At 45.7% G+C, this 15,867-nt stretch overlaps 1 protein-coding gene across 5 annotated transcripts in view; it reads right to left on the reverse strand.

Moving 5' to 3' along the window:
• Window positions 1–305: 305 nt before the first annotated feature.
• Window positions 306–15,867, reverse strand: part of LOC144128403 (uncharacterized) — a 38,464-nt gene continuing 22,902 nt past the window's right edge. For 4 of the 5 annotated variants that reach the window (XR_013313781.1, XR_013313780.1, XM_077661781.1 and 1 more), the window contains 2 exons: window positions 5,451–5,775; window positions 306–498 (listed from right to left, as the gene is read on the reverse strand). Coding sequence is in view for 2 of the 5 variants with exons in the window: in XM_077661781.1 (XP_077517907.1) it covers window positions 496–498; window positions 5,451–5,775 (328 nt within the window). In the remaining 3 variants the exon portion in view is untranslated. Of the gene's footprint in view, window positions 499–5,450; window positions 5,776–10,075; window positions 10,152–15,867 lie in introns of those variants that run through there. The other variant, XR_013313782.1, reaches the window with a different exon arrangement.

The raw sequence follows: 15,867 nt of genomic DNA on the forward strand, positions 1-15,867 counted from the left end.
AAGACTGTCCCGGCGAAGGAGCGCAGCTCTTTTATACATATGCCGTGACGTCAATCATAGCGCAGCGCCCCTAGAGGGAGGAGCGGGAGTCAGGAGGTGGCTGCGGCCGCGCGCGACCGCACCAGTTGGGGCCCAGCTTTTCCTCCGGCTGTCGTGACGTCACGTCACGTGGTTTGGTGGCTGCCCGGCCGCGCCCAAGGGCTGAACTGAGTGATTGCAATATGCAACGCATAAAAACAATTGCGTGGTTCCAGCGAAGGGACGGAAGAAAATGAAGCAAGTTGTATTTGAACATCTCGCTCGCATTTTAATCAGGGGCTACAAATTTAAAATAATCTACATTGAGCGGATGCGACGTCATGATGGCTAGTGTCGGAGGCGAAATGTGGACGCCTCCGAGTTCCTTGCTGCCGAGCACCACAGTTCCAGGCGATGCCCCCTGGGTGCCATGGCGCCTCGAGGCTGGGCCCGGCCGCCACTTGGAACGCCCGCCTGCTACTGTTCGATAAAGGCGGGGTGATATTGGAGCTGGTAATCTGACCAAGACGACAGCACAATTTAAAAATACATACAAACCCACGGTTCACTTGCGCGCTGAATCAATACTGGGAGATCATTTCGAACGTGATAGCCTCATTTTGAATGGAGTAAATTTTTCTTGATTTACCCGCCTGATAAATTTCAAGGCGCACACCTCATCACATTAGTCACAACCGGAAAGATATGTTTCCGGAAGAATCATCACACCCCGTTCTACCCAATCTAATCACTACGTCGTATAAGGTTGTAGTAATGTTGTACAATAAATGTTTCCCTTATAAAACAACTAAGAGGCCTAGTAAAACGCGCAAGCCCTGGATAAATCGTCGTTGCTTAAATATGATTCAAAAGAAAAATCTTTTTAAACGGTTTCTTCGAACTAGGTCTTCCGACGACTTCGCCAAATTTAAATCATATCGCAACAATGTAACTTCATTTCTTCGAGAAACCAAGAAGGAATACATGGAAAAATTATTTTCTGGTAATGTACAAAATCGAAGCGACCTCATGTGGAAAGAAATAAATAAAGTTCTAAACCGTACAGAACAGGAACCCGTCGAGCTAGAAATCTTAGTCCGAAATAAGAAACTTTCGGGAAAAGAACTAGCAGATACTTTTAATAATTACTTCGTGTCTTTAGTTAACAGTGTACATAATCCTGATTCCCTGAGCTATCTGAAATCTAGAAACCGCAGTAGTGCATTTTTATCACCAACGGATCGCAGTGAAATTGAAAGCTGTTTTCTTGCTCTCCGAACGAGTAGTACAAGGGACGTAAATGATCTAAAAATTCAACCTATTAAACATACCATTGATCTAATTAGTCCTGTTTTAGAGCATATATTTAATCTATGCTTTCTGCAGGGAGTTTTCCCACAAGCCATGCAAGTTGCTACGGTGACAGTAGTTTTTAAAGGTGGCGAGAAAAATAACTTGTCGAACTATCGTCCCATATCAATCCTCTCCATTTTTTCAAAATGCCTAGAGAAACTGCTGTACAAAAGGATCATTAGTTTTTGTATCAAACACAACTTATTGACACCTCATCAACATGGGTTTAGAAGTGGCCACTCCACAGATACAGCGCTTTTAACTCAAAAGGAAATAATCCTGCAATCTTTCGAACAGCACCAATTAACTCTGGGTGTATTTGTAGATTACTCAAAGGCATTTGATTCCATTAATCATCAGACAATGCTTGCTAAACTTGAGTTCTATGGCTTCCGTGGCGTTTTTCACAACATATTGAACTCTTATTTCTCTGCGCGAGTACAACAAGTAGTAATTAACAATAAATTATCCGACCCGAAATCAGTTTTAGCAGGCGTCCCGCAAGGAAGCATATTGGGGCCTCTACTTTTTATCATCTACATTAATGACATCGTTCTCATTGACCCACGCCCAACATTTATAATATATGCTGATGATACCAGTTTATTTTTCAACTCTAGCAATATACAAAATCTGACTGAACAAGCAAACACGTGTTTACATCTTTTAAATTATTGGTCGATCGTCAACTCACTATCTATAAACATAAATAAAACAAAAGTCGTGCTTTTTAGGCCAAGAAATAAAATAGTGTGCGATAGCGACATTTCACTTCGGGTTGGGTCTGTGCCTTTAGAAGTTGTCTCCGTCGTAAAAAGCCTTGGAGTATGTTTTGAGAAGCATTTATCGTGGTCAACACATGTCGATAAAACAGCGGACAAGCTGTCAAAAATAACTGGTGTGTTAAGTAAACTACGCTATGTTCTGCCACAAAAAGTGAAACTAATTCTTTATAATTCCATGTTTGCTTCCGTTTTAAACTACTGTTTCACGGTATGGGGAACTACCACACTCTCAAACTTAAACAGGTTACATGTAATCCAAAAACGAGCCATAAGAAGCATTGCAAGCATCCCCCGCGACGTTACGACAAAACCCCTTTTGTCGTAAATGCCTTCCACATAACTCCAATACACGAGCTATATAATGTCAACTTAATAAAACGATATAGGAGAAGTAATACCTATCGTAATTTTCTTGAAACTTTGTCTCAACTAACACCTAGAGAACACACTTCATCATCATCATCATCATCAGACGTACTACACCCACTGCAGGGCAAAGGCCTCTCCCATGTCTCTCCAATTAACCCTATCCTTTGCCAGCTGCATCCACCCTTTGCCTGCAAACTTCTTAATCTCATCCGTCCATCTAACCTTCTGCCGCCCCCTGCTACGCTTACTTTCTCTTGGAACCCACTCCGTTACTCTTAAAGACCAGCGGTTATCTTGCCTTCGCATTACATGCCCTGCCCAAGCCCATTTCTTTCTCTTGATTTCGACTAGGATGTCATTAACCCGTGTTTGTTCCCTCACCCACTCTGCCCGCTTCCGATCTCTTAACGTTACACCTATCATTTTTCTTTCCATGGCTCGCTGCGTTGTCCTTAACTTAAGCTGAACTCTTTTCGTTAGCCTCCACGTTTCTGCCCCGTAGGTGAGTACCGGTAAGATTATGCTGTTGTACACTTTCCTCTTGAGGGAAATTGGTAAACTGCCACTCATGATCTGCGAGAATTTGCCATATGCGCTCCACCCCATTCTTATCCTTCTAGTTATCTCCCTCTCATGATCCGGATCAGCTGTCACTACCTGCCCTAAGTAGACGTATTCCGGCACAATTTCTAGGCTCTCGCTGCCAATTGTGAACTGCTGTTCCCTTGCTAGGCTGTTGAACATTACCTTGGTTTTCTGCATGTTAATTTTTAGACCCATCGATCTGCTCTGCCTGTCTAACTCGTTGATCATGATTTGCAGTTCACCTCCTGAGTGACTCAGCAAGGCAATGTCATCAGCAAATCTCAGATTATTTAGGTATTCTCCATTTATTCTTATTCCCAACTGTTCCCAATTCAGGCTTCGAAATACCTCCTGCAAACATGCGGTGAACAGCATTGGCGAGATCGTGTCTCCTTGCCTGACGCCCTTCCTTATTGGAATTTTATTGCTGACTTTATGGACCTCTTACCATTATTGCTAAATGCTTTGTGTTAGTCTTACAAACCAGTATTTTTGCATCTTATTTCTTTTCCTGTTTTTGTCTGTTTAAATCTCTTTTTTTATTTTTTTCCGATTCAGTTGTGTCTCGCTTATTTTTCCTCAAACGCAATTGTTTTGTTAGTTGCTGCCAATATATGTAATCAAACAAACCTTGAAACCTTGTACGGGGGCGCAGGCGCGCAATCAAGCTCCAGTGAGAGCTTTTTGTCTGCGCCCCTAACATCTGGATGATGTAAATAAAGATTTGATTGATTGATATTTTACCGACCATAATTACAAACATATGTAATGTGAAAGTAATATTCAGCTATTCAGTTTTTTTTTTTTCTGTGCCGTGTTCGGACTACGTTTAATTCCATTTCTGTAACGGTTTCCTCTTCAATTCCTAAGCATTTCATACAGTTTCATTTTAACGGTTTAATATTTCTCGGTTTAATAAATTGTCCCGATTGCGTGAAATCGCAATGGACATCGGTTTAATCGGCCTGTTTTTAAGCAAATAAATAAATAAAAAATAACGTTCGGCTGCTGCAAATGGCTTATACTGATAACAAGAAATGGGCTTCTTAGAAATGCTTTAAACATGGAAAACATGAAAATATAAAAAAAATACGAACAATATGAGAACTTCGAAGTTCTCGCCCTTCGTGTAAGGCATCCTCAGGCTGGCTACGTTGACGACACCACCGGTAGGGGGACGGCGGAAAGTTTTCAGAGTGCCGCATAGAAAAAGTCAGGAGAGGCCATGACGTCACTTTGTGTGAAACCGAAAGAGCTGCTACTACACCATAGCGTCTATACAACGCCGTCTGCGGCCTTTGTTAAGACAACCAAAATTTCCTCCGATACTACGTGACTTCCACCATGCATTTCTTTTGCCCTATAATATTGGCTGGTCGCCTCCTGTTTTTTTTTTCCATCCTCCACGAATTACCACGTTCCTTATCAGCACGCTGGCTGCTTTAGTGAGAGAGTAGCAACCGGCAAGAAATGTTCCAAAAGTAACGAAACATTCGCTGGAATTGTATCTGCAGTCGCGTGGACGTTATTACAAACAATGAATTTATAGGCCATCCTAGTTAAGATACTGCACTGTAGTTAATTCGTGCATTAAAGAAAAAGACATTGCGACTCGTTCAAACCGCAGTTTCTGCATAAATGGGCATTGTAAAGAGCACCGAAGCAACTTTCGACGACCTCCGTTATTAAGAAATTTGCTGCGGAAAGTGCCCACCATTATGATGACACGAAGAGACGCCATCGGCGAAATTCAACCCAAGGTAGCCGGCGCTCCTGAATTAATTCGGTACTATGGAAACTTTTGCAGTGGCTCAAATGCCAGTCGCCCCTCCTTGACGCCAATCGGCGAATTCGGTAGAGTGCAATAACAATCGACGAAATTTTCTTTTTTGGCGCCAGCACTGCTCAGAAGCATTCTTGGTGCCTCAGGACCACAAGCTTGCGCGTCCAGTACCGCTCCTGAAACAAACTCGTGGTGTGTCCGCCGCAGTAACTTTGTACGCAACGCAACTTCACCAACGCAGCGTAATGCACAGTTAACAAGTCACATCTGCGTATGACGGGCACAGTTGTAAGTACCAGTGTAGGCTATTACTGGCGAACACTTCATATTTACCCGCCTGGATGACGTCACATCGTTTCGATCAATCGCGAGTTTAGTAACGCCGCCACATTTTGGGTGACACTGGGTTTAGGACACATGAATTCAATTTAATAAGCGAACACTCTACCGCCTTTCTCACTTCCAAGGTGAAGCTGAAGATATCCGTCCAGGTGTCTTTTCTGCGAACACGTGCTCACCGAAGCAATCAAGGAACACTGACAGAGACTGCAGCTCACCCTCATATGTCGTCGCCCGGGTGCACGCTGAGTCCGAGTAGGAACCTCAGGTCGTCGTCCAGGGAGAAGCAGCCGCGACGCCAGGAGTCCAGGAGCCTCCGGAGAGGTGGCGGCAGGAATGGCAAGGGGCACCGACGTCATGATCAGGGACATGCTGAGTAGGAATGGTGCGTAGCGCACCCAACGGCCAGAGTACGAGGTGTCACCAGTGGTCCCGCATGCGCCCCTCCTTGTCTCGAGATCTCGCCGGGTTCGCTGCAGCCGCCGCTCCTTGGAATCCAGCTGCATCCGCTTGCGGTCCACCAGGCGGCTCCTAGGCTGTGGACTAAGCAGGCAGCAAGACAGGAGGATGGACTGCATTAGAGAAGAGCTGTCGTTCACAGTGCATGCGTAGAATAATCCGCTCAGTGCCCTGAAATCATCGTCGTCTTCTGCACGTGCTCAATCGAATCAGTGATGCACGTGGTAACGTGCGCTGTTTGCAGGGATAGCGGAAGAAAATTTTCATGACGGTTATTCAGCTGTACTTCTAGTGTTGTATGGGAAGTCTTGGTTTGTTTCAGTTTATTCGACTGTTTCTGTCCGCTCCATAATTAGCTATTCAGTGTCACTTGAACTAAAGTTGTAAAAACCGCGTTTACGTCCAATAAAGCGTCGTTCTTCCACGCCACTCGACAAGTGGGCCTCTTAATCGTTCACCGAAGTCCGTTCCGGGCTCCAACACTGCAACCGGGTTCCAGCGAAAAGTCGAAAATTACTAAGATAGAGAGCCCTGAAATAGAAACCTTTTTTTTTTTTTTTAGAAACAAAGTACGAGCCGTGGCGAACAGAAGTACTATAAACACTAATCCTGTGCAATTAATTCACTAAAATTCTTTTTTACTTTTAAATTGGCACAATACGGTAGTTTTGCCAATGGGGCAATAACGCAGCCACGGATAAGGCGATGCCTGATGAGAGTTTGAAAAGGAGAAAAAGTCGTCCTCTAAAGCCCTGCAGTGTGACGAAGTCTACGATTTATTTAATCACAAAATCGAAACTGAGGTTCTGAGGCGCGCAGGAAGCTCGGTTGAATCACAACTTCCGCTGATCACGTGTTTCAATTATTACGGCGCCAAATTCGAACTGTCTGCGTTATTGTAGTACCATGCCGTGTACTTTTTTGTCTATGTCGCTCTAAGAAATATCAACCACGCAATGAGCAATGTTTGTTTTTCTTTGCAACATGAGGCGAAGCAAAAGAAGGAGTATGATATGTTACAATATCGGATGCAGCTCGAACTGGATGCCCTAAACAGTGCAAGATGTCATCAGCGGTTGTTGCGTTTGCACAGAGCTTTCTCCGCATTTTATGCGCTCAGTTTAGATTACAAAGAAGTCTAGAAAGAAGTGAATAACTTTTTTGTTTCAAAAACTGATATGGCATCGTCTTGTCCTTAGATTCCAACTTTCCATTGGCACTAACCTCCAGACTGTGTTAGATAAAAATTGAATCAGTTTTTTTAGACAACTCGCTCTATAATTAATATGATCTTTAGAGCAGCTAATGTCCGCCACGGCTGACAGTTCAGTCCTGAAGACAATTTTTTTCTATTTCGAACTCCCTATATTTTTTGGAACTTTTGAAAGTGTTCGCTTAATCACCCGATATATCTTCGGCACCAACAACGGCCTGGTCGACACTGGTTTCAGGCAGGAGGTAACGGAAATCTGTAAATTCCAATAACAATCTTTCTGCTTAAAAGTACTCCTGGTTATCCCACCAGTTAGCATCTCAGCCAGCGTCATGTTTAATAATTCTGCAAACGGCCACCCCCAAGAAACGGCGCACTCTCCGTTTGCGGTGGTGATGGTAGTGGTGGCGTTAAGGGCGGTTGGGGAAATTTCCAAGAGTTTGCTGCCGCAAATAAAGCAACAGCAAGTACTTCCCCGCACCAGTCGCGTAGTATGGGCAAAATATAACTCCAGCCACCGCCCCAGAAATTGTGTGGCCTCGAAGAATTTCCATGTAGTCGCGATGCCGCGAGCCTCTTAGTTGGAGGCCGGTCATGGGAGCAACACATATGCAACGCCGTCTTGTAGCGCATTCCATTTCCTCAGCCTGCGCAGAATATGTCCCACTTTAATGAGAAAAACACGGGCACTTAAGAAGAAAGTGCTGTACGTCACCCTCAAGCGCACATCTTCACCGCATCGGTGACGAAGGACAACACATTTCATGCAGTCACGCCGGCGTGTAAACATAGCAAGTGCGCAGACGGTGCGCGACAGTGGCTTTCTCTTGTGACCCCCTCGCATCACATGCCCGGCAGGGGAGGCGCACAGCCACTCGAAGAGAAAAAAAATGTTGGGCCAGAGGTTGCCCTCCATCATAAGGCTGAAGGAGGCCGCTATGATGGTCCGCATTAGCAGGTAGTGGAGATACGGGATTTGGGTTGGACATACCATCGTACTATTAGCGAGAAAGCGAAAAACATCGGTACTATCCGAAACGCTTCGTAGTTTTAGTCAAGGTGCGGCTACCATATTTATCCCGTTTCGCCTTGGATGCGCCGGAATAATAGCGACAGTACGTGATGTTAGTGTCCTCATCGTGGGGTGAGTCTGCTGTCTGTGTAGGACTAAAGTTGCCCCAATGTGTTCGGTAATTACATCAAGAAATGTTTTTAACTCCCGTCCTCGACGAACTCTGGAGAGCACCGTCCCGAAGCACGTGTAGATCCGAAGTCGAACCTGATGTCGAAAACACCGAAAGAAAGAAAAGGCGCAGGCTTAATTCATACTTGCTCGAGATTCTTTAAGATGCACTGACATCGCACAGCGCACGGGTGTTTTTGTATTTCGCATTCACGAGAATGCAGCCGCCATGGCCACGAATCGGTCAAGGCACCGCGTGCTTAGCACTCGCACACCCGAAGCATATGAAACCAAGTACTACCGGGGACATAACTAACCAGGACGCGGAAAAAGCGATCTAGGTCCACAGGCGTCACACCTGCCAACTAACGTCGCTACACCACATCTGAATACGTGAATCTGGATATACCTTCCGCAAGTTTGGCTTTAATCAATCGCCTAAAAACAGAGCTTTTGTTCCTGGGTATGCGTCCTGGAGAGTTCTGCTCCTAATAGTACTTCAGGCATGGCGTCTGCAAAAATGTAAACACTAGGCTTTGCGCATTTTTTTTATGTCATAGTGTGTGCGTATGCAGGCTAACGCCGGCAATATACTCACAACAAAACAGGCATAATTATTTGGCACATCTCTGAGCAACATAATGTAATGTTCTGAATAGGTCAGTGAAGGCATGGCCAACAAAACTATATCACGTTCTCCGGGAGACTAGACAGCAAAGGGGGATCTACTTTGATGCATACATACGATAACTACGCGTCGGATTGTACCTGACGTTCGATTTTCAATCGCTTCACCTGACTAACTTTTGCGCTGTTTCATTGAAAGGAAGGGAAAACAACATCAAGGCCCTTTACAAAACATTTATTTTATTTAAAGGAAGAAATAAGCAAATGCGGTGAAGAAACGTCGGAAATTTGCTAAAACATTCCCTAAATGTGTTTCAAAGATACAGCGCACCTCTCACCCTACTGCATTTATATGTAAGGGTTCGAGTGACTCATGTCTGCGTGTAATACTAAACATTCATGTATAATTTGCTCCAAGACCTAATAAAGAAACTCAGCATAGTGAAGTCAGTGGAGCTAAATGATTTAAAACATCATATTTATCACGCAATTATGATGACTTGATAGTTTCTGGTGTACTGCTAATTGGAATTGGGCACAGGGTTTGTATTTAAATGTGGTGAGTCTTCTTTAGTTGAGACTATCATTAATTTATGATGCATGTTAAGTTCATGGTGCAATTCTCTATTAATCATGCAGCATAAAAATTTTTGACGGGTTTTGGGGAAAAGCAGAACATTTCGGATGTCATTTTTCGTAGTTTCTTTAAGATTACACACGCAGAAAATCCAAGCTTATGCTCTCTTAAACGTACTGTAAACATCATCGAAATGGTTATACTAGCCTTGCGCCTGTTCCGCAGCGCCTTACATAAATCGCGGGTTTCTGTTACCCGCTGCGTCGTAATGATGATAATGTCCTCAGGCTTAATGGTATATTCCAACGGCGGGCGATTGGCCAGGGTGTATTACGGATACAAACGGCACTCATGGACAAGGAGTGGAGTATTTGGATAATTTTCTGTGCCAGACAAGCATTTGTACAAAAAAAGAAAAAAAAAGAAACGGAAAAGAAAAAGCAGTGAATTCTCATTCTAGAAGAGGAATATACCTGATGTCGTGAATAAAATCGCACCCTTGTTTCAGTGCATATCCCTTGGTGCTTGCCCCGAAGGAGAGCAGAATCGGAATAGGTAGAGGAAGGCCCAGTCGAGCGAGGGTGATCTCCAAGTAATTTCTGAGAAGAGAAGCGAACCGCTGGCAGAAGAGGACAAAGTTATCTATGGACTAAATTTCATCTCAAGACTCACAAAGTTTGGTCAAAGGTAACCCCGATCGACGTAAATAAAGGTCTATACTCGCGGTGTAACCAGCAGCGCAAGAGGATCATGGACAACTCACATTGTCTTGAACTACACACCCGCACACTACAAGGAAGTGCTAGGTGCTGAAAGTACGCTGCAGCAAGGAGAGGCTCATGGCTCAAGTAGTGGAGACGCTGGAATCGTTGAAAGCGTGCTACAGTCAAGTATACAGTGTTTGGGACGAACGGGACAATAGGTCCCCCAAGGGCTAACTTTGCTAAAAAATCAGCCCTCTCATTAGAAGCGCTGGCAGACGACGGACGAAGGGAGGACGAGACAAAAAGTGCGATGAACTTAGCAACTTGCCTGGCCATAGTGACTCCTGGGCAGACTGTCTAGGTTCAATGACGAACCTGGGTACGCGCTGAAGCAGACGCTGTATTTCCTCGGGGAAGTTGCTGACGCCTTCTATCAGATGCACTTGGTGCACCAACTCGCTCGCCCAGATGCACCATCGGATGCACCAACTCTCCCAGCAACACACCCTGCTCATTAAAAGCAATGTCAGAGTGCCCAGTAGTGGAGGGCTCCGGAATAATTTCGACCATAGGTCACAAAACATTATTTAGAGCGATAGCTCTGGCTACTCGTATGGTGCCTAGATGCTACTCGCATTCGAACGTTCCTTGTCCGTCCGAGATTTCAAGATGGCGGCCGGTCATGGGATGAAATTGCTGCAGCATCATGCAAAATGTGACCCCCCCCCCCCCCCCCCCCGGCCATCACGTGACCGCGCGCGCGCAGTCGTCGGGGCGGTTAGCCCCTATCCTGGAGTCTGAGCGGGTGCCGAGACTGGTGGCATTGGTAACAAAATTATGGCCCACCCGTTTGGCGCAGAGGGTTTGGTGCGGCGGCAAACGAATTGGCAAGATTCGCCGCATAATGTTGTTAGTCGAGTTAAAGCATGGTGTGCGTGAGGAATTCGTACCGCAGACCTTGGTCCTCGAAACCGTAATGGGGGCGACATTCGGAGGGTCGTGGCGGGTGAACCAGTGGTCGCAGAAGGATGCGGGTGGCACCGAACGAATAGCTGTTTCGTAATGTACACGTTGGTATCCGAATTTCTCGGAAGCATGGGTGAAAACAACTTAGCTAACGCTCTTCATTCGATTTCGCATTCGCGATTCGTTAAATGTTTCTTTCATTCCTGTTCACGGTAAAGAAAAAAAGGCTACAGCAGCAGCAGGACAAAAACAACAATGCAATAATATTGGAAGTGGCAGCCACAATAGAGGCTGCGTTGTGATTCAAAACCACTTTGCTTCTTGGAGAACGAAGATGAACCTGGTATACATACGTGTAAGTTGCCTTAAAGGGACTATGCAAAGAATTCAAAGTCGCTTGTAAATGTTTTCTACGTTTAGAAATGATGCTAATGAGCATTCACACCAAGCATAAGTCTTCGGAACAGAGCCAGAAATTTATTATAAATTAATAAAAAACGTTTTTTTTTAATTCGCGTGCCAATTGGTGTGCTCGTAGTGGCCGATTTTGGAACTAAAATCGTGGAAGAAAGACGTCACTGTACCATGACGTCGCCAGGCCACCACACGCTGTCATTCGCTGGAGCCACGGCAGCCACGACGTCACGGGCACACTTCCGGTGAAACATGAAAACCGTCTGCTCGTGCCGCCGCGCGACCCTCTCGGGCAAGCGCGGGCCAGGGCATTGCCTTCGCGCGTATGGTTTCAATTTTCCTCTGCCGCCTCCTTCTGTCGGAAGTTCCGGAGCCACTCGCACGGCTCTTCGTGGGCACGTATAGGGTTCGACGCCCATCACGGCCGTAAGAGCGAGCAGTCGCACCTCGAGGTCCGGGTTTATTACTGCTAACTACAACAGACGACAAGCAAAGAAACCCGACGCGCGCCGCAATCCAGGAAGGCGAAGAGAGACCGGAGAGATGCCGCCACGCCGCCGACGCTGCTGCTGGGGGGCTAGGAGCGACAACCGGAAGTTGCAGAGCGAACGTCATCGGATGACGTATTCAAAGGCGGGGCCATGTCCCAGACCTGTTTTCTTTATCTTTGTATGGTGCCCCGCGTGTACGAGTTGAGGGGGGAGAGGAAGAGCGTAATTTTTAATCGTCTATATCTTCGTTGTTATTGACGCTAGCTTAAAAATCCTTGCGTTGCGGTGACGAGTGATGAAATGCCTATCTCTCGTCTGCTTTGCGTAATCTCAATTAATTTACTGCATAGTCCCTTTAAGTGCCCTCTGTAATTCTACGTAAGCAACGCACTGCGCCAACGGCGCACTGAGTGCGCTGCGGCCAGTACTGACCTTTGTTTCGGATAAATTGCGCACTTTTCGAACCGCTACTTTTTCTGACACTGGCGATTGGACGGAGAAACTAATATTTCCCCAGCCAGATTTTGTCAACCGCAATAATAAAATTTTCTTTGTTCCAAGCGTCATGTGCTCCATTTTCGAAAAAAAGGTGGGGTATGCTACCATCTCCAGGGTGCTTATATGATAAATCCTGGCGCTTATAGTTCAACTAACTACCACTATTGTAAAGTTTTGTAGAAAATAACGTTAACGGCGGGCAATAATTAAAATTCGATGCTTCCCTTCGCAAAACTAATTGGATATTTTGCGCCTAGCAAAGAAAATTTAAGATGGAAAAATTTTCTAGTCCACAATTGAGAGCGGCGTCTGCAATGGTTAAAAGAGATGGCATATCGGGAACTCATACCACTGAGTAATTCCCGGTCTCACATTGAGTTATATAGCACCCGTGCTTTAAGTGATGTTCCGTTGATGGTCACTGGTGTTTGTTGGTCCGATCGCGGATAAGAGCTGCTTCCAATATGAGCCTCACAAAACGATTCAGGTGTTGGGCAACAACAGTCATTATTTTGTGCTGCGTTTCCAAGAAACAAAAATTAAAAGCTGCTGTACGCCGCAGCGTCCCGATTGGGGCCACTTAATTACAGGGCAACTGCGTACCTTTTAGAAATCGACGAGCGTAAAGGGGTCGAATGCGTGAAACTTGCAGCTGAAGCAAGCGAAGTCCTTTCGAGGTAGCATTTGAAATGGTGTCTTAGTCGCCGACGGAAATCGAGCGGGCCACAAGCTACTGTGTAGCGCACATCTCCAGTGGAGGAGGGGGGGGGGACATCGTGACGTCATCGAAGATACCAGTACACTTCCAACGCACACACGCTTGCTCTCAAGAGACAGAAAACCAACGCCACCGAAGGCAAAGGCCTCCGAGCGTCGTTCGGTAGAATCCAACTTGGCACGGCAGGGGGATGATATCTTGTGTGACGCTACAAAGTTTCTGCGCACTCCTTCGTTGCTGTGAGCAGAAGCCTCAAACTTTAATCCCAGATTTTGTCGCTAGTTTGAGTGCTAGTGCAGAAACACTTCGCAAGCTTTAGCTGCAGCCGATATCGATTTGAATAATTGAATAGTGCGGGATTTGATTCTCAAAAAGGCAGTCGCCCTTTATGAGCGCAAGCTGTTATGGATAGGCTAGACACTCACGACGGCCCAGAAATACGCGGAGCCCTCGGGCGATCGCGTTCACGTTCTGGTCGACTCAGCCGTTTTTCGACCGATGCCACGAATGATGTTGGGTAGTCATTGCGCGAAAGTTCTTGCCGCACCATATCAAAGTCGTTTGCCCTGTCTTCGGGAGAACTGCAAATGAGTTGGCTCCTTTCTAATAAGGTGGCAGCAACCGATCTCTTCTGTGAGGCTGGGTGCACGCATCTAAAGTTGAGATAATGTCCCGTGTGGCTGGGTTTCCTAAAAACGCTGAATGATAGTTTACCACTATCGCGTTTTACCGAGACGCCAAGAAATGGCAATGCACCGTTCGCCTCGACGTCGGTGGTGAACTCAATGGCGTCCTCTATGGAGTTCAAATGTCACGAAAAAAGCAGACAAAGCGTCTTTTTGAATCATGCAGAAACAGTCAACATATCTGAGAAAAACTTTTGGCGGGTAAGCAGATGTTGCAAGGAACCGGCGTTAGACAGACTCCATGCATGGTGAGGTTCGCGACGGTAACGGAGATAGAGACACCCATAGGAGTACGTTGAAGTTGACGGTAAAACAGGCCTTTGAATACAAAATACGTGTTGCTCAGGCACAACTGTAGGAGTCTGCAGAGGTCAGGAACGACAATAGGGGTCCTTTCAGGTAAGGATCTGTCAGACTCTAGGGCAGAATAGAAGGGTTGTCGGCAAGGTCAACAGGGACACGTGAAAAGCGACTTGACGTCAAACGAGACCAGCAGCTCGTTGTCGTCCGGTGATATGTCGCTTACCTTCTCGATGAAGTGAGTCGAATTTCGTACGTGTGTCGAGCCAGAACCCACAAGAGGCGACATGATGCGATGAAGGTAACCAGATAAGCTGTGGAGTGGGGAACGAATGTAGTCCACGATCGGACGCATCGGCATACCTGTCTTGTGCACATTGGGAAGGCCGTACAGGGCGGGGGCCGAACCGTTGGTGGACAGGAGTTTGAGGTAAAGTGGCTTGTGGGTCGGAGGGTCGAAACTGAAGACGTTGGTGCGAATTTTCTGTAAGTCGCGATGCACCTTAGCGGTTGGGTCCCTGTCCAGTCGGCAGTAGGTGGTGTCATCTTCAAGTAGGTTCTGTATCCGGCTCACATAGTCTGTCCGGTCCAAAAGGACAGTGGTGTTGCCTTTGTCGGCGGGAAGTGCGACTAGTTCCTTATTGTTGCGAAGGCTCTTAACAGCTTGGCACTGTTTCGTAGTAAGAGGGGGCAGGAATCACCCCGGGCGGTACTTGGAGAGCGGAATCTACGGAACGCATAGATTTAAATTCCGAAACTTAATGAATATAAATTTCTCATAAACTTTGTCATTCAGATAGCGAAGTAGCAAAAATCAATGCAAGTAAAAACCTCTGTTCCTTCCGGTCCACAAACGCGTATTTTGGGAAACGTACGACTGTTCATTACCTTTTAAAAGCACAGAAATTTTTGCCGTTTATTGTAACAGCATCATGACCAAAGTTATCATGCAAATACGAAAATTACGAGGACAACAACAACCAATCTGACAGACCTTGCTCAATGAAAGCCCGGGCCGCGCGGCATTTCCCAACAAACGCGCTAGGATATTGGGTAGGCATCTGCAGCTTTCGTTTGTCGTTCTCTTTCCTTTTCAGCTACCTGCTTTTACTTCTTTTTTGAACTGAAGCAATACCCTTCTTTAATTTGGGGTACAGAATAAACGTTGTCTTAGTCCAGGCAGCTAAAATACATATTTTCGTATTGATTTCTGTATGCTGCCTCCATTATTCTACCTATATGGTGCTGTCGCGAACGCAGCATGGCCCCAATACATATGATTTGTGCGACCAGTTTTAATCTTGCCTAGATCGTCTGTCTTACCATGCGTAATGTCTATTATCTCTGATTGTGCAACATGTTTATTTGGCTTGTTTGCCGCATTATATGCTGCAGCTTTTGCTTACATATAAACATTTATTAGACACGCATACGTATATTTAAATATCTTGTTGCGAGGTCTTGTATATGCATGCAGTGAGCTTTGTGTCCAGCGACACTTTTTTTGCCCTGTATCAAGCTGTATCTTCGCATTTGTGATATCCTATTGTATCTTCGCATCTCTAATTTATATTTCGCAGAGCTCCTGCATTTTGCATGCGCTCTTTGTTGTGACTACAATATCGGTGCAATTACAATACTCGGTCGGCGACAGCTGCGCCTGCGCAATACACTGGAACAAAGGACAGCGTCAATTAGATTTTTCCCTGGCCGCTCAAGAATTCGTTTGAAGAATTTAATACATAATAGGATTGGTAATGGCAATGCAGTTATTATTAATGTATTTGATCCCTCGACAA

Source organism: Amblyomma americanum, chromosome 4 (assembly GCF_052857255.1).
Source record: "Amblyomma americanum isolate KBUSLIRL-KWMA chromosome 4, ASM5285725v1, whole genome shotgun sequence".
NCBI classification, from domain to species: Eukaryota; Metazoa; Arthropoda; class Arachnida; order Ixodida; family Ixodidae; genus Amblyomma; species Amblyomma americanum.